Source organism: Coffea arabica, chromosome 7c, assembly GCF_036785885.1.
Source record: "Coffea arabica cultivar ET-39 chromosome 7c, Coffea Arabica ET-39 HiFi, whole genome shotgun sequence".
Taxonomy (NCBI): Eukaryota; Viridiplantae; Streptophyta; class Magnoliopsida; order Gentianales; family Rubiaceae; genus Coffea; species Coffea arabica.
The window spans coordinates 9247792-9272948 of record NC_092322.1 but is presented as its reverse complement, the minus strand read 5'-3'; the positions used below and the strand labels follow the sequence as shown (position 1 = coordinate 9272948).

The 25157-nt window shown below is 38.1% G+C and overlaps 4 protein-coding genes and 1 long non-coding RNA gene across 12 annotated transcripts; 2 read left to right on the top strand and 3 right to left on the bottom strand.

Annotated features, from left to right (window-relative positions):
• Positions 1-1280: 1280 nt before the first annotated feature.
• On the bottom strand, positions 1281-5107 carry LOC113698619 (transmembrane 9 superfamily member 3-like). Its single transcript, XM_027218499.2, has 7 exons — positions 4815-5107; positions 4033-4073; positions 3349-3943; positions 3101-3238; positions 2829-2985; positions 1980-2464; positions 1281-1745 (listed from the first exon to the last, which is right to left on the bottom strand). Exons 1-7 carry the CDS (start codon positions 4964-4966, stop codon positions 1526-1528), a joined length of 1788 nt encoding a protein of 595 aa, XP_027074300.1. The 5' UTR covers positions 4967-5107; the 3' UTR covers positions 1281-1525.
• A 3045-nt stretch (positions 5108-8152) lies between these two features.
• On the top strand, positions 8153-9809 carry LOC113698109 (universal stress protein PHOS34-like). Its single transcript, XM_027217801.2, has 4 exons — positions 8153-8498; positions 8592-8701; positions 8796-8914; positions 9482-9809. The coding sequence occupies exons 1-4, from the start codon at positions 8324-8326 to the stop codon at positions 9561-9563; spliced, it is 486 nt and encodes a 161-aa protein (XP_027073602.1). The 5' UTR covers positions 8153-8323; the 3' UTR covers positions 9564-9809.
• A 2467-nt stretch (positions 9810-12276) lies between these two features.
• On the bottom strand, positions 12277-17625 carry LOC113699099 (glutamate decarboxylase). 2 transcript variants are annotated; one of them, XM_027219196.2, is made up of 7 exons: positions 17426-17625; positions 17117-17321; positions 14009-14209; positions 13605-13819; positions 13274-13527; positions 13120-13172; positions 12277-13026 (listed from the first exon to the last, which is right to left on the bottom strand). In XM_027219196.2, the coding sequence occupies exons 1-7, from the start codon at positions 17509-17511 to the stop codon at positions 12547-12549; spliced, it is 1494 nt and encodes a 497-aa protein (XP_027074997.1). In that variant the 5' UTR covers positions 17512-17625; the 3' UTR covers positions 12277-12546. The 2 variants fall into 2 exon arrangements, with proteins under 2 accessions (XP_027074997.1, XP_027074998.1); XM_027219197.2 differs by lacking the exons at positions 17117-17321; positions 17426-17625 and adding an exon at positions 14683-14839 and having other exon boundaries at positions 12289-13026.
• A 2786-nt stretch (positions 17626-20411) lies between these two features.
• On the bottom strand, positions 20412-25150 carry LOC113699179 (B3 domain-containing protein REM14). 7 transcript variants are annotated; one of them, XR_003450377.2, is made up of 9 exons: positions 24931-25150; positions 23930-24053; positions 23477-23768; positions 23226-23365; positions 22541-22772; positions 21383-21921; positions 21061-21292; positions 20840-20938; positions 20412-20699 (listed from the first exon to the last, which is right to left on the bottom strand). XR_003450377.2 is itself a non-coding variant. In XM_027219329.2 (9 exons), exons 2-9 carry the CDS (start codon positions 24005-24007, stop codon positions 20650-20652), a joined length of 1479 nt encoding a protein of 492 aa, XP_027075130.1. In that variant the 5' UTR covers positions 24008-24053; positions 24931-25148; the 3' UTR covers positions 20412-20649. The 7 variants fall into 7 exon arrangements, 5 of the variants coding, with proteins under 5 accessions (XP_027075130.1, XP_027075126.1, XP_027075125.1 ...); XR_011817767.1 differs by having other exon boundaries at positions 20840-20913; XM_027219329.2 differs by lacking the exon at positions 20840-20938 and having other exon boundaries at positions 21383-21718; positions 21803-21921; positions 24931-25148.
• LOC140010475 (uncharacterized) lies at positions 21354-22176 on the top strand. Its single transcript, XR_011817768.1, has 2 exons — positions 21354-21481; positions 21557-22176. It is a non-coding gene; the product is annotated as an uncharacterized lncRNA (long non-coding RNA).
• Positions 25151-25157: the final 7 nt, after the last annotated feature.

The window sequence follows — 25157 nt, the reverse complement described above, 5'->3', positions numbered from 1 at the left end:
AAGTCAAGCTCGAGTCGAACTCGATATTAATCGAGCTCGAGTCGGCTCGAATCAAACTCGAGCTCAGAATATTAAACTCGTTAGCTCGCGAGTCAGCTCGCGAGCTTGAGTATATATATATATATATATTTTTTATTTTTATTTAATAATAAAATTACGTATATTGTATATTTATTTTTTTATTTTTATTTTCATAGTAAAATTACGTATATATCCTTAATATTTTATTATTTATTAAGAAAAAAATATTATTTTATTTATTTGTTTAAAAATAAAATAATTAGTTTTTATTTTTTTCGAGCTCGGCTCGACTTGATTCGAGTCGAGCTCGAGCTTGAAAATTGCCGACTCGTCGAGCTCGACCTTGGTAAAATTTAGTCGAGACTCGGTTCGATTAGCTCAAAGTTCGACTCGACTCGATTCGTTTGCAGCCCTATGTATGAAAGACTGCAAAACTTGCGAATAAAGAAAAATTTTGGGCTGTCAAAATGTTACGATCATATCTAGGATTCTCTTTTAAACATTATTCTTTGCACGAGACAAGATTGCGAGGTCCAAAAGGAGATCGATAATTGCAAAACAGGCAAAGATTTACAAAGGAAATGGCAAACAAGGAATGAGTTTTCAGAAGAAACTTTTCATGGCTAAGCCCAGCAGAGGGAGTCTGAATTTTATATTACTAGAACTTTAGCACTTGGTAGTACATCAAATGGGAAGGTGATAGTTGTGTTCCCACAGTTATTTTTACCTGTCTAGAGCCTATGGTCTGGGTGTGTTAAATTAAATAAAAGCGTCATTGTCACATAATGACTATGCTAAACAACCTACCTGATGTATAGGTGAGTTAGCAGTTAGATCGTTCATATGAAAAGGTGTGGGAGAAGTCAAGTCAGGTAGAAGCATTTGCAAGTAGACATGACCGGATCCAACGTTATTGCTTTGCATATGTTTATACTCGAACAAACAACCGCCAAATGCCACGCAGTCATCGCAATTGTAAGGGGAAGATGCTGGTCATTTCCTATTTCCTAACAGACTAATGTAACCCAGTACCCAGCAACACGCCTTCGGTCGCACGCTTGGCGTAGGTTATAAGACTTCGTAGTTAGTTCAGTACTTGAGTTCTTGTCAAACGGATGGGATTCCCTATTTATTCTTTTGTGGTTGCTTTCGAACACTTGGAACAAGAGTGGCTCTGATTCTGTTGATGTTGTGCCACAAAAAACAAAAACAGTATCAGGAACCAATACTGAAATGCCGTACTTCTACCACAAAGAACATGAACAAAAGCATAGCTTTGATATCTTCAAAGATGGAAAGAATGACATGAACTGGAAAACTAGCACATTGATATTACTTGTTGAACCGTAAATGCAAAATGTGACCATGGTTTCTACATATCACTTCTGTAAGATAATACAGGCTCTGCTTCACTACTCTTGTCCTACACATTCTTTTCTCGATCCATGACTGCTGATATTAATCAAGAATTAGAGCAAAGAAGCCACCTTTGTCCAGTCACTTGCTACTCGCACTTGATTGAGCGGTATATATGACGGACAAAGAACAGTGCTGCACGGAAGCCTACGGTCCCGAGCATAAGAAAGAAACCATAGCATACGCAAGCCATGTAACCGAAGAAGAATGAAGTCTGCATGAAGCCTGACATATCAGAACGTGCATAATAGTAATACAAGCAGTACCCATAGATGAATAATCCAGTTGATCCACCACAGAGGAAAGACCTACAGGGAGCAAGCAAGCAAGCATATATTAGTGCTTTAGAACTAGGCCATCACTTTCCCTTATACTAGCCCTAAAAAAAACCTACTTGTTTTCGTCGTCATTTATGTGTAACAAGCATATCTTGTACATTGTGTTCCAAAAATTCCAAGCAAGAGTCAAAAAGGTTTTAAAATTTCTTTATAAGGCAGCCAGTTAATAAGAGCAACATGGAATCCAGAATAAAGATCACATACCTCCACCACCATTCATGGTCTTCAGCGGCAAGCTGAAAGTATGTCAATGCCACAGTGATGAAAGCAGTGACAATTAGAAGAATAATGAAGACAATAAATAGGATGCTGTAGATAGTATAAATCCTGTGACCCCACACACTTGCAAATATATAGTAAAGCTCAATGTAAATTGCACTGAAAGGCAAAAACCCTGCCATTGCCATCTGAGGTAGTGTACTGCGGTACCATGGCAATGGGGGAATCTCTCTGGGGTACTTTGTGGTACGACAAGGAGCTTGGAATTCTGTCTTGCTATTCTTTCCAGCAATCCCACCCAAGACTAACAAAGGTGATGTCACAAGGGCCCAGATAAGAAAGATGACAACAATTGTACCAAATGGCAATGCAGCAGTAGCCCTGTATGCAATAGCAACAGTGTTAAGAAAGCAGAAATTCAGGAACAATGGTCCGCAAAACAGGGCCCCTGTCAATAGTAGATTTCTCACCTGTCAAAAGAAGAAATAGAACATCAGAACAGCCAGAAGTAGATTACATTAGCACATTTACAGTGTAAAACAATAAAAATTACAGAGATCAAGAAAATAAGAGATAACTCCAAAGTAGGATTTTTTCTTCTCCATAAATTTTCTTCACCAAATGATTATCCAAGGGTAAAACTTTTAAAGAAACATATAAGTTTGGAGAACTTAGAAAGCCACGTTTGAAATAGAAGGGAAGAGGGAATTTCACTTCTGAGTTTTATTTCAGTTCAACAACCAGGAGGAGTACCAGTAACCAAATAGGATTGCCAAAGAAATTCATGCCAGTAGATCCATGAAATAAAACAAATAAGTTTTCTGCAAAGCATACCCAATTTTTCCCTTCTAGTTGGCCATAGAAAGAAGCTGCTGTGTAGCCAGCAATTCCAGAAGTAAGAGCATATATGACAACAAGTGCAGTGAAGAGTGCTCCACGGTTGTATGGATAAAATACACCAACAATAGCAAGAATAAAGATAAAGACCACCCTGTTTAAAAGGAAGAATGACCAAAGCTGCATTAACAATCAGGAGAAAAATGAAAGATACCAATCCTGCTAGTTCAAGACAAAGTACAATAAGCCCAGGTCAGGAGCACACTTACAGGATGAATAACTGGCTGCCACAACCAAGGGCTGCAGCAAACAAAGATTTGTACTTTGGATACCTAAAAACATCACCATGGATATATTTCCACCCAGTCTCTTCTTGGTCATCAGCTGTGTCCTCATCATTAGCATACCTTTAAAACATAGAACCACACATTGAATGTTACAAGGAGGACCAAATCACCAAAAAAGAAGGGAGACAGGGTGCAAATACAGAGAATGGCTAATAAGAGATGTGACTCACTTGACAAAGTCATTCTTAAGCACTCGCATTAAAATAGTGGCAAGAAAACCCGTAAGAAGGAGTACTGTCACACAGGAGTTAATAATGGAGAACCAATGAATTTCCAAATGATGTGGTAATGATGAAGAATGTGAATATTTATCCATCCTCTTTTCAAAAGGAATATCTGTGTCTCTCCATTTCACTGAATATGTGAAGTCTACATCAACTCCTTTATCTTCAGTGATATCTACTTGAGAATTTGGATCATTTCGCTCAGTTCGTGCACCGATCTCAATCACGTGGTCCTTATTGTAGGAAATATCAAAATGCAGGTGCTTAAAAAGGTAATACTTGTGCTCGCCGGGATCTGATTTTCCATCTTTCTCAACTCTTCCCAAGAAACCCCAGACAGGCAAGTCATCATAGTACATTTCAAAGTAGTAATCTTTTGCAACTGCCTTTCGAAATTGTGCAACATCATCCTTAGTCAACTGCTTTTTACAAACCAATTCTGAGTCTTTGTCAACTAAAAATTCGAGCTTATAAGGAGCACTGACTAAACGATCTCCATTCAACACTTCACCAAGAGCTTCCCTTTTCTCTTTTACATGAGCTGCCAGCCACATTTCACCAGTAACTTCAAATTAAAATCTGACCAGACAAATAATTTGGAACGGAAGAATAAAGCAGTAAAATCTCAACCTGGTGAACAGAATGGGAGATCAAAAAAGCGGTATGTTTCACTGGAATCAGGAACAAAAAAAAATAAACATCAATGTCAGCAGCATTATTGTGCATGCACAGACAATACAATTGTAACCCAATTTGACCAAAACTCAAATTAGCACCACAAAGCCAAAACAAACAGAATTCTTAAATCCATTTATCCAGCTAGAAACTCAAGCATTCTTTAAAAACTCTCTCTCTTTGAAACTTGACCACATTCAAATTGCTTAAACCGTCGACTCTTCCAATTTAACAAGCACCGAGGTCAACGAGTACTCCAAGAAAATACTCAGCGAAGCTAATCTGCATTATTTTCTAATTTCCTAACAACTATCAGGCATATCTAGCTACAGCATATTGTGTTTGTAATGCTCCCGTAATGGAAATCCTTAATTTTATCGTCAAATCCTTACTTTCCCGTTCACTGGTCTCCTTATCACATAATTCTCAATCACCCACACTACCTTACCCTCCCCGTAACCCCACCCTCAAAGATTGAATACGAAGGAAAAGGGCTCAACTGAATTGACCAAAACTACTAAAAATTGTATAACGATTCAATCAAAGAAGCACAATTCAAACCAGCTCCGGTGAGAACACATAAACGAAAATTATCAACCAAAAGAAATAAATACCAAAAAAATCACCCTTTTTACCGCGAATGTTGCTAAATTTACAGAAAACAAAGCAATGGGCTATCAATTGTCCAACAATCGAAGTGATAGATAATGAATTGAAGTGTTTGATGAAACGTCAACCTAGGGTTTTGAAAAGGGCCAACTTTATTGGCGTAAAGAGGGACTTGATCTTTAGGTTTGTATGTGTGATCCGAAGCATCCGATTTCACCACTGTTACCACCGTTGACAGCAGCAACCCCAAAACGACGAGGTCCCATCTCCTCAACACCATTCCTCCAATTCTTTCCACCTCACCGGACTCGGACTTAGCCAGAAAAAAGCTTTTGTGTGTGGATTTGGTGTGTGTTTTGTGAATAAATATGGAGAGCGGAGGCGGGGGAAAGAGGGGAAAGGGGAAGAGCACAGATCTCGATTAAGGTGGAGGGTAATTTTGGGAACGAGGAGAAAAAAAGGACTGCAAAATTTCCCAACAAATTAATTATTTTTTATCCCAGTTTTAATACATTATTTGACGTTTTAATTGAGGGTTAAGTAGTCGGTGATCCACGCTCCTTCAATTTCTTTTTTTCCCCCTTTTTTGGCAATTCAACTTTCTTAATTCTCATGTGTTTGTGTGATTTTATATTTGGATTTTTCTAATATGTACCCTTAAAGCACTCCTTAACACATTTAATATTCACCTAATCTATCATATATATACACATATTAATAACTATTATTCTCCGTTGTATTTATATACTTTTCTTATTTAACCTTGTCTACTTTTCCTTGTATTTATTTATTTTTCATAAATAATCTTATATTTTCAAAAATATTACACCTGAAATGTATTTTAATGAATGACCTGTGGACATCTATTAGACAAACCATTGTGAATATTGTGATTGTTTTACGATCTTGACATTGAAAATTAGAAACATTAATAACATTCAAAAACGGATCTTGGATTCCCTTTCCAATAGCTAACATGAAAGAAATTATTTTCAAATTATGAGTCCCAAGAATCATGATTTGGAAATTTTTGTTGGTAAAGAAGGTTTCTCGATCTTTTCCTTCCTTTTATGCACTTAAAATTTTAGAAAATTGATTTTTCACACTTTTCATTCAAGCATCTTGCACCCTAATTTACTCGTTAAAAATATAGCCTACTTCAAGAAGTGCCAGAGGAGGCTAATCGAGGAGTGTAATAAATATTTCCCAAATTAATATCGGTTTCGCACTCGTTACAAAGTAGCATATCGCAGCAGCGACTTCTATGGCCCAAAACTAGGATGCTAGGGACTGGTAGAAATGGTTAAGGCTAGCTAGCGATGCACTCGCTCAGCAATCGCTCAGCAATAGAAAAAAGGAAATTCTCTTGTGGTCACTCTTAAGAGTCTAGCTTATTAATTACTTACCAAACTTGATCGAGCCATTTCTTCTGACTCTTTTTTAAATTCGATAAATGCTGGTCAATCGTATATTTCATTGTTTTGATCATATTAACATGAGTACTTGGGATTGCATTTACAAAAAAAAAAAAAAAAAAAAAAAACTTTTAAGTACTTCTAAAATATTTGGTAACTAATTTTCCGTAAATTAAGGAGCCTGACTATTTTGTAACTTAATAGCACTTTTTTTACGAGTCACCGTAATCTCAAATGAGGCCCTTACACGCACTTGGTACACTTATTCCTTTCTAATCCAAATAAAAGGCGGGGGCAGAAAAAAAAAAAAGAAAAAGAGCTGATTCAAAATTTCAGACAAGACAATTAGTACTACGATGTCGAAGGTAGCTACTTATGAAGAGAGAGAACATATATAATTGCGCAGACACCTTTTGAGGGCCTCCAAAAACTTCCAACAAAGATCTTGATGACAATTTCTTCTCCACTATGCGTAAAAAAATTATGCGGCACATAATAAATAGTCATCGGCTTTTTCTTTTCGTTATTCAGTAGTATTATTATTCCCCGTAACTCACGCCACGAATTAGCATCCTTATTATTGATTCTTTGGGCTAAGTTGACCACAAAACGGTAAATGAAATTGACAAAATATTTACTTTGAAAAGTATAGTCCATGTTACTGATTGAATCCCGCGTTTTCGAACACAATATAATATCTTTAAAATCACACAATAATGGGGTTTGACTGAATAAAATTACTGCATGAATGAAATAGTTTTTTTTTTTTTTAAAACGTATGAAAAAGGGTTCAAGTCAAGTGAATGCATTATGTGTTTTTAGTTGGAATGGATAAATAACCTACAAGAACAATCATGCCTAGGGATTCGAGCAACTCGCGAGCTTGGTCAATGGTTTGGTTTGAACTCAGTTTCATCGAGTTCGAGCCGAGTCTCGAGCTACTCGAGCACACATTCGAGTCGAGTTCGAGTCAGAATTTTGCAACTCGTGGCTCGACGAGTAGCTCGTCGAGCCATATAATTTAAATAATATATATTTATTATAATTATAAAATGACCGTTATGGATATAATTTATACTGAATTTACAAGTAAGATATCGAGTCAAAAAGTTTGATTACTCAACTCGATAAGGCTTGACTAAAGGTCGAGCCTTATCGAGTCGAGTCTCAAGCTTTTAAAGATTTCATCGAATCAAACTCGAGTTTGAGATTTTTCGACTCGATCGAGCTCGAGCCAAGTTATTTATAAGTCGAGTCGAGCTCGATTACATACCTAATCATGCCCTATTAATAAGGTATTGCTCCAAAGCTAATAATATATATTTGAGTAGCTCAGCTTTGCTAGCCAACGTAATTAATTCTAAAAAGATTTTCGTGTGACAAATTTATCATAACAAGTAAAAAAAAAAAAAAAAAAAACACGGTGTATATAATGCAAGGAAATTTGTTCTTACAGTTTTACTATCTTTCTTCCTCAAAAGGCAACAAGTTGAAGTTGAAGAAACAAATTTGCCATAGTAAGAGGATCATCATTTTTTAACGTGATTTGTACGATTTCCTCCTCAATTGTTTTGCTTGTTTCTTTCTACGAAAGCGCTCTATATTGGAATGCTGGTAGTCCAGGGGCACTCTCAAGGCCCATGAAATATTAGCCCAAACTTACTTATGATAGGATCGGTTAAGCAAGGCCGTTTCGGAGCCCAATTTTTCAGAATCGGAGTTATGGATAGAAATTGGTACGATTTTTTAAAATATTTTAGTGCGTTATCCTCTTCAACATTATTTTGGTATTTCATTAGTCTTGATGCTATGATTAGTCTTAATTACCACCAGCCCATGCTTACTTTTTTTCATCATTATTAATTGTCTTTTGGCGCAACGTTTCTGGTACAGCTGGACCAACGCTGAGTTCCGGATGCAATGGAGTTGTATTACTTACTTTATGGAGTTGTATTACTTACTTTACTAACATGGGATAGTCTCCTCCTTTTCAAACCACGTTATTATATTCTCCTTCCTTTTAAATTCAAGAAAGACAATTCCAACACCCCTTTTGAAATGCGCAGTTGTACTGCTACCGCCCACCGTATTTGATATTTCACCATTCCTCCACCATTACGTGTCTGTCTGATAAGTACCCTGCTTACCGTCATATTAAACCTCCTTGCTTCATACTTCTGTTTCAGATAGAAAAGAGAGCAAGCAAAGTAAGGAATTGAAAGATGGGAAAGGCACGCACAGTGGGAGCTGGGATGGACTACTCTCAGACCAGCAAACTAGCTCTCAAATGGGCTGCTGATAATTTGGTCGAAGAAGGGGATAGTCTCATCATCATCCACGGGGTTTCACCCAAAGTCGAGACTACCAATAAGCAGCTCTTTGAAGACACCGGATCACGTAGAAGAATCAATCAATAACTTTCTTTATGCATGCTTTCATTTGTTGTTAGCTTGGTTCTGAGTTACTGTTGTTGCTAATTGGCTTTCTCAGCATTGATACCTCTTGCGGAATTTAGAGAAATCAACGTGTCTAAGCATTATGGACTTAATCCTGATCCTGAGGTTCTTGACTTGCTTGACATGGTAGCCAAGACCAAAGGGGTATAGCATATTCTCTCTCTCTCTGATAACGCGTACAAAGTTGTACTGTACTGAGATTTATGTGGATGGTTGTTTGGTTTGTGAAAATTTGCAGGTGAAGGTGGTGGCCAAGGTGTACTGGGGGGATGCAAGGGAGAAGCTGTGTGAGGCAGTGGATCATCTTAAACTTGATTCCCTGGTTGTTGGAAGTCGAGGTTTAGGAGCCATCAAGAGGTAATTAATCAACCAGTGATGATCATGATTCTCACTTGTTGGGTGAGATTATGAATTTTACTTGCTCTGATTATACATATCCGAACATCATCATCATCATTTTTGAAACGCTGCAATTATAATCATTTTGACAAACTGGCTCTCCTCCGTTTTTATGATCTTCTCTTACCTACCTTTCTTTTTTTCTCATGTAAAACCTTGGACTACTTCTTAGGAATCCTGAAGAGGGTTATCAATTCAGCAGCGATGATCATCATTTTATGAGATTATGAATTTTTTTTGTAAACTCTTTAGCCGACCATAATCATCATTTCCCAAATGCTTCAATTAGACTAAGTACAGCCGTGTAATTATTTGAGAAAGTACCCCTTTTCTAATTTTTTTCTTAACATCATATCTAACCCTTGAGCTGATAGTATTTGGTTGTCTCTTTCAAGAGGCAAACTGTTATAAATCCCACAGTCCAAGTAACGCCATTCAAGGCCACCTCTTTTGTTTTACTAGTGTTCATTAATATGCTTGCCTGATTTGTAATCTTCTTATTAATTAAAGAATTGATACGTGCAGGGTGTTGCTTGGAAGTGTCAGCAACTACGTGGTGCAAAATGCACTGTGTCCAGTCACTGTTGTGAAAGGGCCACCCAAGTAAGGAGGTTTTTGTTGTCTTCTCACTTGCTGGTATTTTTTGTGTCTGTGAGATACAAAAGCCGAAAGAAGGCAAAATTTAAGAAATTAAGGATGCGGTGTGATGTGGTACTTATTAGGTTGTTGGATAACATTCAGTGAGACACTTGGTAGTACTGTCTTTTGGGCTGTTTATCACCTTATCGTAGTATATATGTTTTGGTTGTTGATGGATCCACTGGATGCGACATGATAAGATGTGTTCTCATGACTCTTTCGTCTCTGTATTGTTTGCGGCCTAACCTGTTGTCATGTATCTGCTCATGGCACTGAGAACGTATAGCAGATTAGCAGTACTTGGGTAGATTTTTCCTCGAATTATATTATCCTCCTCCTCCTAAACGTCGGTCAATACACGTAAAGCGATTCAGTTAGAACGAAAACTGCCAAGACTCGCACTTGTTTGTCTACGTCCGATTTTTAAAAAATTGGGAAAAGAGTCCCAATGACCCTTTAACTATTAGTCAAGTGAACTTTTGGCTCCCCAACAATTAAGAGTCAAATTTTGACCCTCGATCTATCGAAAGTGCAAAAAGTTAAACATTCTGTCAAGTTCAACTGTTAAAACTAATGGAAACCAACACCACGTGAGATGCATGTCGAAATACAAGGGGCATTTTAGTTCAAACTATCATCTACTCAGTAAAAAGGAGTAAAAATCAGTTTAACTTAATTGTTGTCTTTTACCATTCTCTCTCCCTCTACCACAAGTGGTTGGAAACTCCTGCAATTTGTTGACCATCATCACCGGTGCACATCTCTTGAAGCTTCCGCTGGGGAATTACAGGTACCAAGAGGAAATGGTTGATTTTGAGCGATTTGAGTCGACGAGTGAAGGGATTGGATCTGTTTTTGAGATGGGTTGGTGTTGATTTTGGCTGAAGTTAAGGTTTCTTGATCTTCTGGTATCTACCGGTTCCAAAAAGCTCTCTCTAGCCTCTGCCCCCATCGATCGACCATAATTGCCACAAGATGTTCCCTCCACTCCTTCCCCACCAAATCCAACATGGGCTGCCTCCTCCTTCCCAACTTCTCCTCCTCACTTCCCCGTCCTCCCCAAAGTCAATTCAAGAAATAATTAAGCTATTCAATCTCTGGCTCCTCTCTTCTGCTATCATGTCAAAGAAATTCATGTCAAAGAAAATGCTTCACAACAATAATACTGGAGCCAGTACATAGTGTGATGATGGCGTTCCTTGAAATTTTAGCTAAACTGCTGCATAAGTGGGGGTGATTCCGTTTTAATTCTTATGACTTTCAATCACATGACAATAAAGGAAAAGCATGAAAGGTTCATAGTTCTAAAGCTTGCAGCTTTAGTAACCTACTATTGGAAATTGCTTAATTTATGTTGGAGAAGCTTTGCTTAAATCATACTAAAGCTTCAGCTGCCAGGGAGATTTTCTTCCTATAGCTTTTTATTGGGGAAGAAATCCCTTTTTATCAAATAGAAAATTGCTGGACAGACTAAAATGCTCTTCATATTATAGCATAAGTTTCATTTGGTGTTAGTTTCCATCAATCTTAACGACTGAACTTGACAGAAGATCCAACATTTTGCACTTTCGATAGATCGAGAGCCAAAGATTTACTCTTAATTGTTGGAGGGCCAAAAGGTCACCTGACTAATAGTTAGAGGGATATTGATACTCTTTTCCCTAAAAAATTCAATGGCAGGAGTTGTGCCACATTATCATATCAAATAATGTGACTCAATTTGGATTATTATTGGGTCTTTCAAGATCGTATCTATCCAAGTTTTGGACAACTTTATGTTCCTCAAGGATTGCAGCTGCGGGTTAGGGTAACGGGCGAGTTAAAGGGTTTGCCCCGTCCCGTCTTCAAAAAACTGCCCCCGCCTTATCCGTCGGGATTCGGGGCACGGACGGTTGCAGTAGTCATTATCAACTGCGCGTAACTTTCTTTGTACACCGTGTAACTTTTTTTTCACAGGATGTATTTTCACAACAGATAGTGGTGGGCCCCACACTTGACGCGAAAATCGAGTTACATGGTGTTATCTCAGCCGCACAAAATTTTGAGGGCAAATCTTGGCCCTTAACCGTGCAGGGACGGTCATCAGTATGACCGTCCCTGCCCCAAATCCTATCCGTCGTGGTCGTTTTCTCTGTCCCCGCCCTGCCATGCTCTGCTCTTGCGTGCCCACAGGGGAAAGAAAGTAGGAGCAACCTCTCCGCAATGACAATTGACCGTCACTTTCAATAATTCACAAATGTTCAATCAGAGCTTTGTACTTGAAACGTTTAATGAAAGCAGCCAGCTCTTCAGAGCTCTTTTTGGCAAGAGAACATCTTAATCCTTTGGAAGAAAGTAGACGAAATGCCAAATCTGCCTGGACCACTACTATTTTCTGGTAATACAGGTATGACTAACCCAGACGATGGAGGGCTAATGGTTTCATTCATATAAATTTGCTAGCAACTTGTGTATTGGCGAGCTTGTTAAATGATAAGTTGAAATTATATCCCCCCAAGCGAAGACATTATAAGGATTACTTGTCTTGAGCCCTCTATTTATTACTAATTAAGTAATAATACTACTATATTTATGTGGAGGACGGGCCGGGTGCCCTGGGGGAGATATCCACCCCATCCTGCTTGAATGGAATGTGGTGCGGGCTGGGGTGCTTGGATTATGTTAATTAGCCAATACTATCATGCGCAAAAATATTAAATTAAGATGAGGCTGGCTCACTTCTCTGTTGAGAATCCAGATTACAGAAACACAGTATACCGTAATCCTTCCAATACAACTCTGATGGGGGAAAACAAAAAAAAAAAAAAAAAAAGAGGTAATCTTCCCAATACAGCGGGGATGACAACTCATAGATGCAGTCCTAACGATCAAACTCTACCACGCTCAAGTCCAAAATTACTCACAAAGTTTACTTTTACCAGCATAAGTTCCAAGGTATCGGTAACAATCGATCAGCAAACGCCATTGGTCCTCTTCCTGTCCGCGACCAACTTTTTCCAGGCTGCAGTGATTTCCAACTGCACCTCGCGAGTAGTTTTCTTAACAACGGCCACATCATGAGCATTCTCGTCGTTGGCTGTCAACTTGGCTGTGACTTTGGCAGGGAGAATATCAAGTTCGTGCAAGACCTTTTCGATGTCCAAGACAAGGCGCTCGGCCAACGTCCTTGAAAAGTCTTCTCGTATCACGACGCGCAGAACTGTTACATGCTGAGCATCGGGCGGCATGGTGTAAGCCGGCACAATCCATCCAAAGCGGCGCAGCATCTCTGAAACCTCGAACTCATTGTGACGGCTGTTGTCTTTGAGAGAGAATGCTACCAATGGAACTCCCGTATCTTTTGATACGATGTTGAATTTTCCTGTCTTCTCCAATCCCTCTTTCAGTACCATTGCATTTTCTTGACAATTCTCCATTACGTTCTGGTAACCCTGAGATAAATGGAGATCCCATGTTAAATCATTATGATTCTAACTGCATATCATCCTAAATATCAACAAAGCCAGCAGCAATGCTGGTAATACCTCATGACCTAGCCGAATGAGCTGATAATATTGGGCAATGACTTGACTAGAACCTGAAGACCAACAAAAAGTTGTGTGAACTTTGAATGTTTGTTCAACTAGATCAGGATGAGGCTAATATACATTATAGACTTTGAGAAAAAAAAAAGGTTACCTTTAGAGAAATTGAGAGTGAAAGTGGGCTGATCAGCACCAAGATAGTTAATATGGAAGACAAGCTCATCAGGCAGGTCCTGCTTGTTCCTCCAGATGACCCAACCAATTCCAGCATATACAAGTCCATACTTGTGGCCGCTAACATTGATGCTCTTCACTAGTGGCAGCCTGAAATCCCACTCAAGTTCTGGGTAAAGGAATGGTGCAATAAAGCCACCGCTTGCTGCATCCACATGAATTGGTGTATCCCATCTGCCAAGCACAGATATAATAAGAAGGCAAAGGTCTTAGAGGAGCTGTGCGATTTCAAAAAAAAGAAAGGGGCATACCCTGTTTGTTTATTCTTCTCTAGCAAGAGCTCATTCAAACGTTTGACATCCTCGAACTCCCCGTTAAGTGTGGAACCTAAGATAGCAGCAACACAGATGGTGTTCTCATCCACCATCTCCACTGCTTTCTCAGGGTCCATCACATAGTATCCGTCTCTCAATTTCACCTCCTTCAGCTCAACTTCAAAGTATCTTGCAAATTTCTCCCAGCATACCTGTAAAATTTGATGGCATTACTGAAAAATGAAGCTCATTATGGACTTAGTTCCCAAATACCAAGAACGCATATTCTTCCCATATCATGATAAACCGCGGCTCGCCATGCATCGCTAAATCTTTTTGGCAGACTCTAATAGTTTAAGCTGTGGATTTACCACAATAACTCTGGTAGAAGCAAAGTGTACCTGGACATTGGCACCAGTGACAATGTTAGGCTTGTCATAAGGTTTGCCTAGTTCTTTCATCTTGTTCTGCCACTTTCTCTTGAATGCTAAGCCTGCAAGCATGATGGCTTCTGATGACCCTACTGTTCCCACTCCAACAGCAGCCTCCCCATCTCCAAGAGGTGCATTGAAAAGATGCGCTATCATGTTCACACATCGGTTCTGCATCAGAAATTAGATCAAAGGCCATCAAAGTTTTATACAATCACTTAATTTGTTAGCATTGGATCCAATATGTGAATGAGAGTGCTAGCAGTAACATGTCAACAATATTTTTTTCCGATGTCCAGAATTGCAGGTCCTCTATCAGTCCTAAACAAGGTTAAGCAAATTTGATTTCATGTTTCCAACTTCGGATCACCTAATAATTTCAAAAAAAAAAAAAAAAAAGGAACTGTTTTCTGCATGTAGAAAGTTCAATTCTCAGACGGAATTCAGTAAAAGGAGGATAAAATGCATCCTCCTAGGCGGCATACCTGCGTCTTGTTATCGAAAGCAGGAAGTTACAATTGGAATTGAGGCATACATTTGTATTACTATTTTCGTTTTTCACAAGACACAGCATAAAACAACGATGCAAAGTAAAAGTTAGACACTAAAGCATATTCAATTTTTTTTTTTCTCAAGTATCTTACTTTTGTGACTTTAATCCATTCAATTAATGCACAAAAAGAAGAAGTAGATGCCTTTGACCCTTGGCGTAAGAGGGAGAACAGGATGCCATGATTGGACAAACCACGAAGCTTCTCCAAAGCAACTTTCGATCTATTCAATTGTAATCTTTGCCAAACACTACTATCACTTTGTACAGATATATTATTGCATATCCTAATGTTGATTAGATCCGAAAAGAAATTTTAGGTTTCAAGACTATATTTTTCAATTACAAAAACTCCAAAAAAAAAAAAGCAATAATTTAATCAGACCGAATGAATTCTTTGAATTGGTCCCTTCACCAAATGGACACCGAGCAAGATATGCTAGATATTTTTTTTGGTCCGTAGCGTCGGCAAAAAAAGTCAAGAAAGGGGTATAATTATGAAATCATAAAGCTAGTGACTGAGCAGTGAAGTCGTACCAATCGGGTTCGGGCCACTGCAAATAGAAGGCAAAGTTGTGGGGCAGCTTTGGTCCGTTTTTCTATTATGGTAGTTTTGACTAATTGATGCTAATAGCTAGAAATGATATTTTACCTAAAACCCATCTTCGATGTGAAGCCGAGAAATGATAGCGCCATGTTCGGGCCTTTTATGGACTTTACTTTGGGTCCAAACCTAGGACCCTTTTTCTTTTTTATTTTTTTCGTCATCTTGTCTGAACGTTATCCTTTTTTTTTTTTGGGGTAGGAAGGAAGCTCAACAAATTCTCCAAATCTGAACGTGCAAGTAATTCTTGAAGAAAAAACACAGCAACGGCAAACACGTTCTCATCGACTAAGGAATATATATCTTAGAAATTCAAGCTTCAAACGTGAAAGTGGAAAACTTTTGAACATTCCCAAAGTCATAAAATTAACTGACGGAGGCAATGACCTAAAAGCTAGCGCAGCATCTCACCTTTCTTTCTTTCAACAAAGAAACTGTACAGGGCTTAATATGTCAATCACAATGAAATAAAGATTTTGATTTTTCAGCATCCCGACAAAGAAAAATGTACGTCTAAGAATTTGGCACGAGTCGAGACAGACGACACAAGAATCAAGAATGTAGTGTACTGAGTACTATTCTAGCTAGTCTTCCAGTTATGGAATGGTGCAAAATTATTGGAGCGGTCCCAAATTGTCCCAAATTTATGGGATGTGGTGCCACCCTTGTCCTTTCGGTTGGCTGTTCAATTAAGAGCCCGTTTGAATTAGTATTATTTTTTTTTTGAAAATTTTTGTGAAAAAAATATATTGCAACGAATTGATACATATAAAATACAGTAAGATAATTGAAAAATGTGTTTGCAAAAAAATATAATTTTTTTTTTGAAAAAAATGTTGGAAAAGAATGATGATCGAGACAGGGCCTAATTTTTCTTCTTCCAATAGACAAAGAGGTAAGGGAAACAGGTGGAGTTGGTTAAAGGAAGAGGATGATAGCCCAGGAGTTACGACTCAATCCGCCCTTGATTTCTTTAAATAATGAACCGGTTATAGTAGTAATTAGTACTGTAACTAGGCTATAGCGAAGAGGAGCAAAGTGAAGTCTAGTGATAAAATATTTTAAAAAAAAATGTCTAGTGATACCACCAAGTCCACTTTTTTTTTTTTTTTTTTTTTCAAAAACCAAGTCCACATTCTTGATCAAATGTGGGCCAAATTCCACTTGTTGGAGGGCATCTTCAGACTTCTTGTGCCCATCAAACCGCGGCACTTACCCTAAGTAGAATAATTCCGCGCCTATAAATAAATGGAGGGACCACGCACTTACCCGGAACTCCACAGAACATGCAACTAGATAAAATTTATTATGACGCTATTCATTTATTATGACACCAAAATTTTATTAGGTCTTATTTTTTAAATTTTATATATATCAAATCGCTATAATATATTTTTTCTACAAAAACTCCTAAGAAATAGCAATCTAAACGGACTCACACCCTTTCAAAATAGCAATTTGACATAAACATTTTAAAAAGAAATGTCAGTAGTCGAGCTTCCATTCCATATTAATCAAGGAGCTGATTGTCTTATTATTAATTGTGAACGGCTAGTTCAATTCCAACGCGATTTAGGTTATTGAAATATTTTACAATAAACTAAAAGGTTTGCGGCACTATATTCCCATAATGGATAGTTTAGTTTAGGGGATAAAATGCAAATCTCAAATAGTTGAGGGGTGTAAATTACAGTTGACCCTACCACTTTTATACGATTATTGACGGGAGAGATTCAATGTCCCTTTCAATAAAGAAAGGATAGAAATACTTGATTGGCTGGAATTGCCGCAAAGTTCGGTAACTTGGCGCTGAAGTGAGAGCACTATTATACTAATATTAATAATATCATTAATATTGTCGCAAATTAAAGCAGGAAAAAAATTTTTTTAAAAAAAAAGGAAGAAGAAGAAGAAGGAGACTTGCCTGGAGCTCAGTGGTGACTGGGTACTCATCCATGTCGACGTAGTTCTTGTTAATGGCAGCCATGATGAGCTTATCGCATTCTGGCTCCATCCATGTGGTCACGAAGGATGCCAGATTCAACCTCGGGTTTCCATCCAACATTAGCTCGTCGTTGATGATCTGATAAGCTGCTTCTTTTGGAATCGAATTCTCCGGCATCTTAAACCTGCAGAAAAAAGCAAAAAATACTTAAGATCAGTATAATTAACTTACTAAGACATAATCATCACCACATAACGCCTCATCATCGAGATTTTTTTATGTACATACCGGGGAAGAGAAGCTCGAACATAGCGAGAGGCGAAGGTGGAGTGGACGGAGACGTCCGATTGGGATGCAGTCTTGGAGATAACCATGGTGGTTTTGAGTGATTTTTTTTTTTTGAGAAAAAACGATTAGAGACTTTCTTTCACGAGTAAAGGAAAAAGGCAAATATGATGGTTTCTTTCCGTGTATGACGAAAGTTTGCAGAGGAAGTAATATGATATTTATAGTGCAAGCGAAGGGCCGCGGAAAGGTAAAACCGTAAACAAATTAATTATGGAAAAAAATGGAGACTAGGAAGCGCGATCAGACGGTGGGCACCCTTGCTAGAATAATCAATCGGGTCCACGCTGTTTGGTCAATGGATGCGACATGACAGGATTATTGTCCATGGTGCTTATGATGGCATGCGTGGGTGGGAACATGGGCGGGTGCTGCTGCCTCGGCACCAAGCAGGTTCCATCTTCCTTTTGGATTTCTTGGAGCTCTTTGCCACAATTAGAGTTGAAATTTCCTCTTAAAAGGATGAATAGTATAATTATGGGTTAGAGCCGTCCCCGGTGGCAGCTAGCGAGCGAAACAGTGGACTAGGACTGGGTCCATGTTATTTTCCAGACGAGTGGTGGAGAAGTTGGAGGCATCGCCGGCAGCAAGACAACCAATGGGCTGGGGTCGTGTTTCCAGGAGATTGGGGGGAGTAAAAAATTTCTTTTGTTGGCAACTGGCAGATGACTAATGATGAGGAGGACCGAGTAATGAAACGCGCAAGATTTTGCTACAGTTTATCATTTGGTAAAAAATCTCACATGATTTAAAATCAGTAAAATAGAACGAGCGAGCGAGCAGTTACTTTCACTTTTTCAACTCCAATGCCTCTCTTTTCAACTCTGATTTCCGTTCAAATTGATTAATTTCTCGTTTGAGCATGAAATTGATCAAAAATTGGTAGTTCGGACACTAAATATATATATAGAGGACCAAATGTGTCAATAACTCAAAGTGTAGGGATCAAAATTAGTGTATTTTCCCAGATCTTGCTAATTGAACCCGGGGGATGGGGAGGGCTGGGCTACATGTGGATCGCGATTGGTCGAATTTCTTCCACACAAAAATCGGCAAACATCGCGGATTAATTTTCGCCGCCTCATGCGATGAAAATCCAAAGTGGGCATCCTTCCAGTCCCCCAGACAAAAGCGAATTTCTACTACTATACCACGGTTTGGCATCTGTCTCCATATCAGAGGGTTGTTTGCCCAAGAAGATTGGACCATCAGGGTTGGAATTTAGTAAGGAACAAGTAACCTTTTTTTTTCGCCCTTTTGCTTTGCCTGGAAAAAAATAAATAGAAAAGGAGAAACGATAAAAGATTTTTCTAATCACTATCTTTACCTACTTTTTAAATATAATATGGGGCCTATTTGACAAAAAAGTATTTGGCCAAATTTGTCTTTTATAAATTTTTTAATCTCAAGAAACTCTTCAAAATTTTTAAACTGTATATTTCAAAATATTCAAAAATTTATACGCTCCAAAATTTTTTTTTACAACTTCTGCAGTATAAACATCCAAAAAAACCCATGATATACACACACACACATATATATATATATATATATATATATATATATATATTTAAGATCTCACTTATCAGTGGCTCAGAAATGCAAGGTTATACAATATATATAGAAAAAAAAATTTAGGTGGACACGATACAGGCCATGCGCATTTGCCGACAAAATTATAGGGGGGATTGATCCTCCAATTTGATTACGATCGAAATCAATTACATAAGATTGGATGTTCGTCGACCCCGTTCTGTACCCACGCGCTTGTGTACAGTAACACGTAAGTATGTCTCCATTCTGCATGGTCAAAATAATTTGGTCTGTGTATTTGTCAATACTCGTCGTGAGATTCCAACGGTTGAAAAGAAGAAGATCAGGAGGATGGGGAAGGCAGAATACCAACCGTTAGAAATGGGGTGCAGGCACACCGTTTTTTTTTTTTTTTTGGGGAGGTTAACGTATTATTCTAGAATCCGGCTTTTCTAGTTTCTCCATCTTGGCTTCGAATCTTCAAACTGGGTTCCATAGACTCCACATTTTTAAGTCAACTGCTTCACAATGCCGCAACTTCATTATAGACTTTGAACAGTTCTAACAGTTCCAACAAAATTTTTCTACGCAAATAAAAGTTGCAGATGATAACACATTTATTATTTGGCTTCAAATATTCCACTCTTTCCCGTGTGTGCAAAATGAAGTCGCAACAGCTTTGACGGATTCCTTTTGACACGTGTCGCGCACGACCGCGCTCACCAGCCCTGGACCGGCCAGACAGGGAGGTTTCGCCGTGCTTATAGAAAATTAAGCAACCGTGACATTCGAAAGGTCTTGCACCATCTGGTCCTTTTCCTACTACCATTCATAAACGCCAGTATGGACCATTTGGTAAATAAAAGCGGCATAAGCCTAAAATATCTAGTAACTTCTTTTTTGTTCTTGGACTCTCTCTAGAGGTTCAACTTGTCAAGTTCTCACGTCCAGATCATACGCTCGAACAATTGCTCGAGTGAAACAGTCGCAGTATAGATTTGGGTTGGGTTAATGAACGCTAAACCAAAGCAACCATACTTTTTTTTAACGTTCATAATTTTTTTAAAAAAATTTTTCCAGGTTTCATTCATGTACGTGTAATAAAATGAAGACGATTTTTAAAATAAAAAAAAAAAAAAGATTTATTCTAGGTTATTGAGACGGATGCGAGGATGGGCATGTTGAGTTATGGGAGGTACAACTGTGTTTATTTTCTTGTCAAGCTAGCAATAATTAGAATGTTTTCTCGGTAATCCTTAGTTTCTAACTACTCCACATTTTTGGTATGGGGATGTAATTCTATACATACGTACCCCTACACTTTCTTTATCATGCAGGATTGACCAAATCAGCAAAAAAGGAATCAATCCCTCTATTCTGATCCCACACGAAGAGAAATATTTTACCTCATTTCCTAAACAGAATAATGTGAACTTATCCAGATAAAGAAAATCATCCAATGGTACAAATGATGCTTTTACATAATTCAGAAGTAGCCCAGGTGAAAAGCACATAATTAATGATTTCTTGAAAGCAGAAATCAGAAATGAAGAAAGCACGGTGTTACCGAAATGATGGACTGTGCCAGTACCGTGCTTGGAAGTTGGAAGGTTGGGTGTGATTGTCAATTATCATCAATCTGGGGTTAAAGTTGGGCTGTCCTCTTCAGATTTCAGAAACTCACCTGCAGATCACATCAGTCTTGGAGAATAATGCTTACGCTAACACACATCAAGAGAAACTTAAAAATTTGATTGAAGAATGTTAAATTAATTCACAAAATTGAAACATGCAAAACCTGTAAATTAGGATGAGATAATTTACTTGCGAGTTCAAAGGGTTGGTTAAGCATTCAGTAGTATTTCTCATTCGTCTTCTAAAATTTATAACTGGGCATCCTAGCAATCAGTGAAGAGTATGCAACTGAATATTTGATCAGTACAGATTACAACTAAAAGCAACAAGGGAAATTAAATAGCGACTATAAGATTAACTCTAAAATTTTAACTAACAAGGCATAAAGTATACTGGAAAGAAATACTCACAATGGAAATTCACCACAGGTCTCTTTCCTTTCTTGATGATCTCAAACTTGTACCTGTCCCCAACTTTAAGGCCATTTGCTCTGGACAACTTACTCCATCCGCTTGAAAGCACAACTCTATCTCCCCTGTCCTTCAATTTTATTTTCCACAGCCTTTGTCTGTCATCTTTGACGATCATTTCTCCCTTCAGCTTGGTTAAACCATTCGGTTTAGCAAACTTCACTGGTAGATGCTGCAGGACACATCATATCAGAGATCCCAAAAGGTCCCAAAGCTCGTTATATAAATGGACTTTGACAGTTTCAGAAGTTCCAATGCTTACCAGTACACATCTTTTGATGTTATAAGGCTTGATTGTGGAGACGAAGTAAGAATGATTATCAGTGGCGGGCTGTGGTGGAGGCTGATCATCTTTTGTCAGGTGTGTAAGAAAGTTAATAACAGGTGTTTCTCCATTTTCCACAAGCTCAAAGCTGCAAGTGTCTCCTTCCTTTAGGTCATTTGCAGTAAAGAACTCGTCCAAGCCAAAAGAGATGCAAACTCGGCTGCCTCTTGAGTTGAGTTCTGCATGCCATGACCTTTTCTTTGGATCTTTGAGGATCAATTTGCAGCTTCTGTTGCTTAAATCATTTGATCTCGCGAACTTCATTGGGAGATACTGCATTGGATTGCCAGGTATGTTGCAACTGTAGTGTATAGCGTGCCATAGAAATGGATTGTGGCAAGAGACAAAATGGCTCACCAATACACAACGTCTGATGCAATGAGGTTCTATTGTTGACGTAAAGTGAGGATTAACAGGTTCTTCATCACGCCAAGAGACTTCCTTTCCTGATTTTCGAGTTGATGCCTTGTCTTTTCCTAAATGAATGAAAAGAGTTCAAGAAAGAAGTCGTCTACAAATTACAACCTGGTTTTCCACTGGGTAGACAAATTTTATTATATAGAACTCTGGAACCTTCAAATCTTCTACTTAGCACTACCATACATTAGTGCATGCAGTAAAATCGTGAAAGTTTCCTGCTTTATAATGAATGGACTTTGACTGTAGAGGCAGGCAGAGGCTCTGGATTGAAAAAATTATCCTAAGGTACTTTAGTAGTGATCATTACCCAATTATAAAGGAAAGCAGCCCTTTTGGTGCAATGTTGTACTTCGTGCTTCCAGGAAAAGATTAATTAGTAATACTAAGTAGTAACTAATCTCCAAAACTGTGAAGTCTCCATTTTCTGTTCCTTTCCTCGTACATGATGAACTACCATTTAGGTTTAGCCTCAGTTTAAAAAGTATGCATTTTTCACTAGTACGTCTGAAAACCTATCTGATTCATCAATTATTCTAAAGCCTAACCATATGGTATGTATCAAATTCTTAGGGATGAACTTAGAACATCACTTTTCCACTTATATTGCCTGAATTTCTTCAAGCTTATGTATGTTTTATACATATCAGGAAGCATAATAATAACAGAAAAGCTTGCCATAGAAATTGAAGGCAGGCGCCTCTCCATTTTCAGTGAGCTCTAACACGAATTCATCTCCCTCCTTCAGCCCTTGTGCTTTTGCAAAACTTTTCCATCCACATTGAATGGAAGCGCAGTCGCTACTGGATTTTATCTTTAAACTCCATGACCTTTGGCTTTGATCTCTTAGCTTTATATTGCATTCTCTGCCGAATAGACCGTTCTCCATCGCAAAATCCCTGGGAATGTTCTGACAACAAAATCAAGCGAGGCTGTTAATCGTAACTTCTACAAATATGCGTATCAGTTGATGCTACTCGTGGACACTTAAATGGTATAAAGATGAAGGCGAGAGCACTGAACATACGATTTCGTTTCCCCTGTAGCAGCGCTCTTTTTTTTTTTTTTTGGGTGAAAACTCAAAGAAATTTTTTTTTCCGAGGAGCATATCCCTAGAGTATGGAGCTATAAAAGCTTATTAACCATTTTAACTTGATCATAAGATTTCAGTATATAGCTAGTTCCTCTGCTTGAAAGCATGCTGATCAATGTATTAATACTAATGAGTTATGAGGACATTTCATATACATTTTCTAGAGTATCGCTAGTATGTTATCATTCATGCACCAAAAGTAAAATATATAGGTCTACAGATGTAGAGTTCATATACATCAAAAGGAAAACCATGAAAAGTCACATTTACCAATCGGTGATACAGAAGGTTAATTGGCTTGACAGTAAAGATAAAATAGGGACGGCAAATTTGATCAGTAGAATCAGGTTCCTCTTGATCATCAGACAGTTCCAACTTAACTTTCTTGCTTCTTGGAATCTCTTCAGTTGCTTCAAAAGAACATTAATCACACTTCATTTGGATCCATCAAATAACAAATGCAAGCAGAAAACGAAAAACACATTCATTTTAAAAGAAAAGAAAAGAAAAGGAAACCTAACCTGCAGCTTTAAATTTCTGGGAGCATTTTTTTTCATCATCAATGGATGCATATTTTCTCTCACAATGACTAGGGTCAAAAACCAAAACCTCGAACACCATATTTCCTTCATGTTCGAACACTACAAAATCTCCCACCTGCAAGTTGTTCTCCACAGCAAATGCTCTCCAGCCTTCTCTCAGCCACTGGTCACTAATTTCTACCCTCCATTCCTTAACACCACCCCTTCGCAATACTGCCTGATTTTCAGATATCTTTCCACCTAAATAGTTCAAGAAAGATGCTGGAATTTTCTGCAAATTAAAAAAATGCTTAACAATGAAAAAAGTAACTGGGCTTAGTTATCCTAACTTTACATTTTGTAGATGTAATCATGTAAAGCTTGTCCCACAAACACAGAAGACAAGCATAAACCGATAAACCTGGACTTGGAAGACTGAAGAGCAAAGCTTACCACTCCATCTATGAAGCCTGGAAGGATAGGCTTGAAGAAGTGAGGCTTCTCTGGTTGGATTCTGGTTCTCATGGACATGTCCAGACTCCACAGTGGTAAGACCTTGTGAGGATGGAATGAGAGTCTGAAACGTCATTCTAGACCACTTAATCTTCCTTGGTATTGTAATAAATGTGCATAAATTGGCATTTATTATCACATGTTGGGCAGAAGCATGTCATATCAAGGCCTGAGCATCACAGTAGCTGCATTGATCAATGATCATCTGTATACCGGTTTTCCATGTTTTGACGCATTTTTGAGGCAAAATGTAATGCAGTTGATATAAAAATCATGAAAGGAATTACACAGGAAATAGCATTAAAGGGAGTCGGGTGATTAAATATGCTAATCGGATAATGGTACGAACTTTAATTACACCCCTCCTGAAATCAATTTCTGCTACTTTCTGAGACTTTCAGGGCAGGAACAGCCTTCAAAGTCTTGTTGACACACCTAAAAGTCCTTGCGCATTTCGGCAAGTTAATATCAAGGGACGCAAGTGTAGTCCTTCATATTTATTGAATTGTCAGACTGAAACAGTTCCCTGTCCCGAATTGAAATGCATTCTACTCAACTAAAACATGAACCAAACTTTTTCCATTGGCTTTCAACACTTGAAAGAGCTTGGTATAATCTATCTATACTTATATATTTTCTCTTTAAATGTCCCTCGAGCGTTAGTAGAGTTGAGTGTATCTATATACTTATATCTGTGTATCTATACTTCAGAAATGATCCTGAATCTGCAATTCTGCATTTAGGTACGTAAATGTATATTATATAGTAATACTCCTTTACCATAAGCTCTTTCCTAATTGGTTTGATTTACAAGAAATCATTCCAGATTTTCTTCAAGAAGAAGAATATTCTTAAAATGGGATCTATTATCTATGTATAATTCACACGATTCATTTCAAGCGCCTATAAAATGTCAAATGCAAAGCATTTAATGTACTTACTTTGTCCTAATAATGAAATGCTCTCTCCTTCAGTATCATCCTTCCTTGGTAAAGGCAACTTTGTCAGTCTTCCAACAGAAAAAAGAAAGGCAACTTTGTCACCAACTACAAATGAAGCATCCTCCTTTCAAAAAAATTTTTTTTCTTGGTGGGCTGGGGGGAGGGAGATGGGGGGATGGAGTCAGACGCTTCCTTTACTCATTCGACTCACTTTTTTTGGGGAAAAA

Coding starts and splice junctions, on each gene's coding strand:
- LOC113698619 (XM_027218499.2), bottom strand. CDS start 4,966: ATGGTGTTGAGGAGATGGGACCTCGTCGTTTTGGGGTTGCTGCTGTCA. Junction 2,465..2,828: donor AACTAGAAGGGAAAAATTGG/GTATGCTTTGCA, acceptor TTCTTTTGACAG/GTGAGAAATCTACTATTGAC. Junction 1,746..1,979: donor GACCATGAATGGTGGTGGAG/GTATGTGATCTT, acceptor TGCTCCCTGTAG/GTCTTTCCTCTGTGGTGGAT.
- LOC113698109 (XM_027217801.2), top strand. CDS start 8,324: ATGGGAAAGGCACGCACAGTGGGAGCTGGGATGGACTACTCTCAGACC. Junction 8,499..8,591: donor CTTTGAAGACACCGGATCAC/GTAGAAGAATCA, acceptor TGGCTTTCTCAG/CATTGATACCTCTTGCGGAA. Junction 8,702..8,795: donor TGGTAGCCAAGACCAAAGGG/GTATAGCATATT, acceptor GAAAATTTGCAG/GTGAAGGTGGTGGCCAAGGT.
- LOC113699099 (XM_027219196.2), bottom strand. CDS start 17,511: ATGGTTATCTCCAAGACTGCATCCCAATCGGACGTCTCCGTCCACTCC. Junction 13,528..13,604: donor GAGAAGAATAAACAAACAGG/GTATGCCCCTTT, acceptor TGTGCTTGGCAG/ATGGGATACACCAATTCATG. Junction 13,027..13,119: donor TCATTCGGCTAGGTCATGAG/GTATTACCAGCA, acceptor CATTTATCTCAG/GGTTACCAGAACGTAATGGA.
- LOC113699179 (XM_027219325.2), bottom strand. CDS start 24,007: ATGTCCATGAGAACCAGAATCCAACCAGAGAAGCCTCACTTCTTCAAG. Junction 23,769..23,929: donor CAGGCTTCATAGATGGAGTG/GTAAGCTTTGCT, acceptor TTTAATTTGCAG/AAAATTCCAGCATCTTTCTT. Junction 21,293..21,382: donor ACATCAAAAGATGTGTACTG/GTAAGCATTGGA, acceptor TGTGTCCTGCAG/CATCTACCAGTGAAGTTTGC.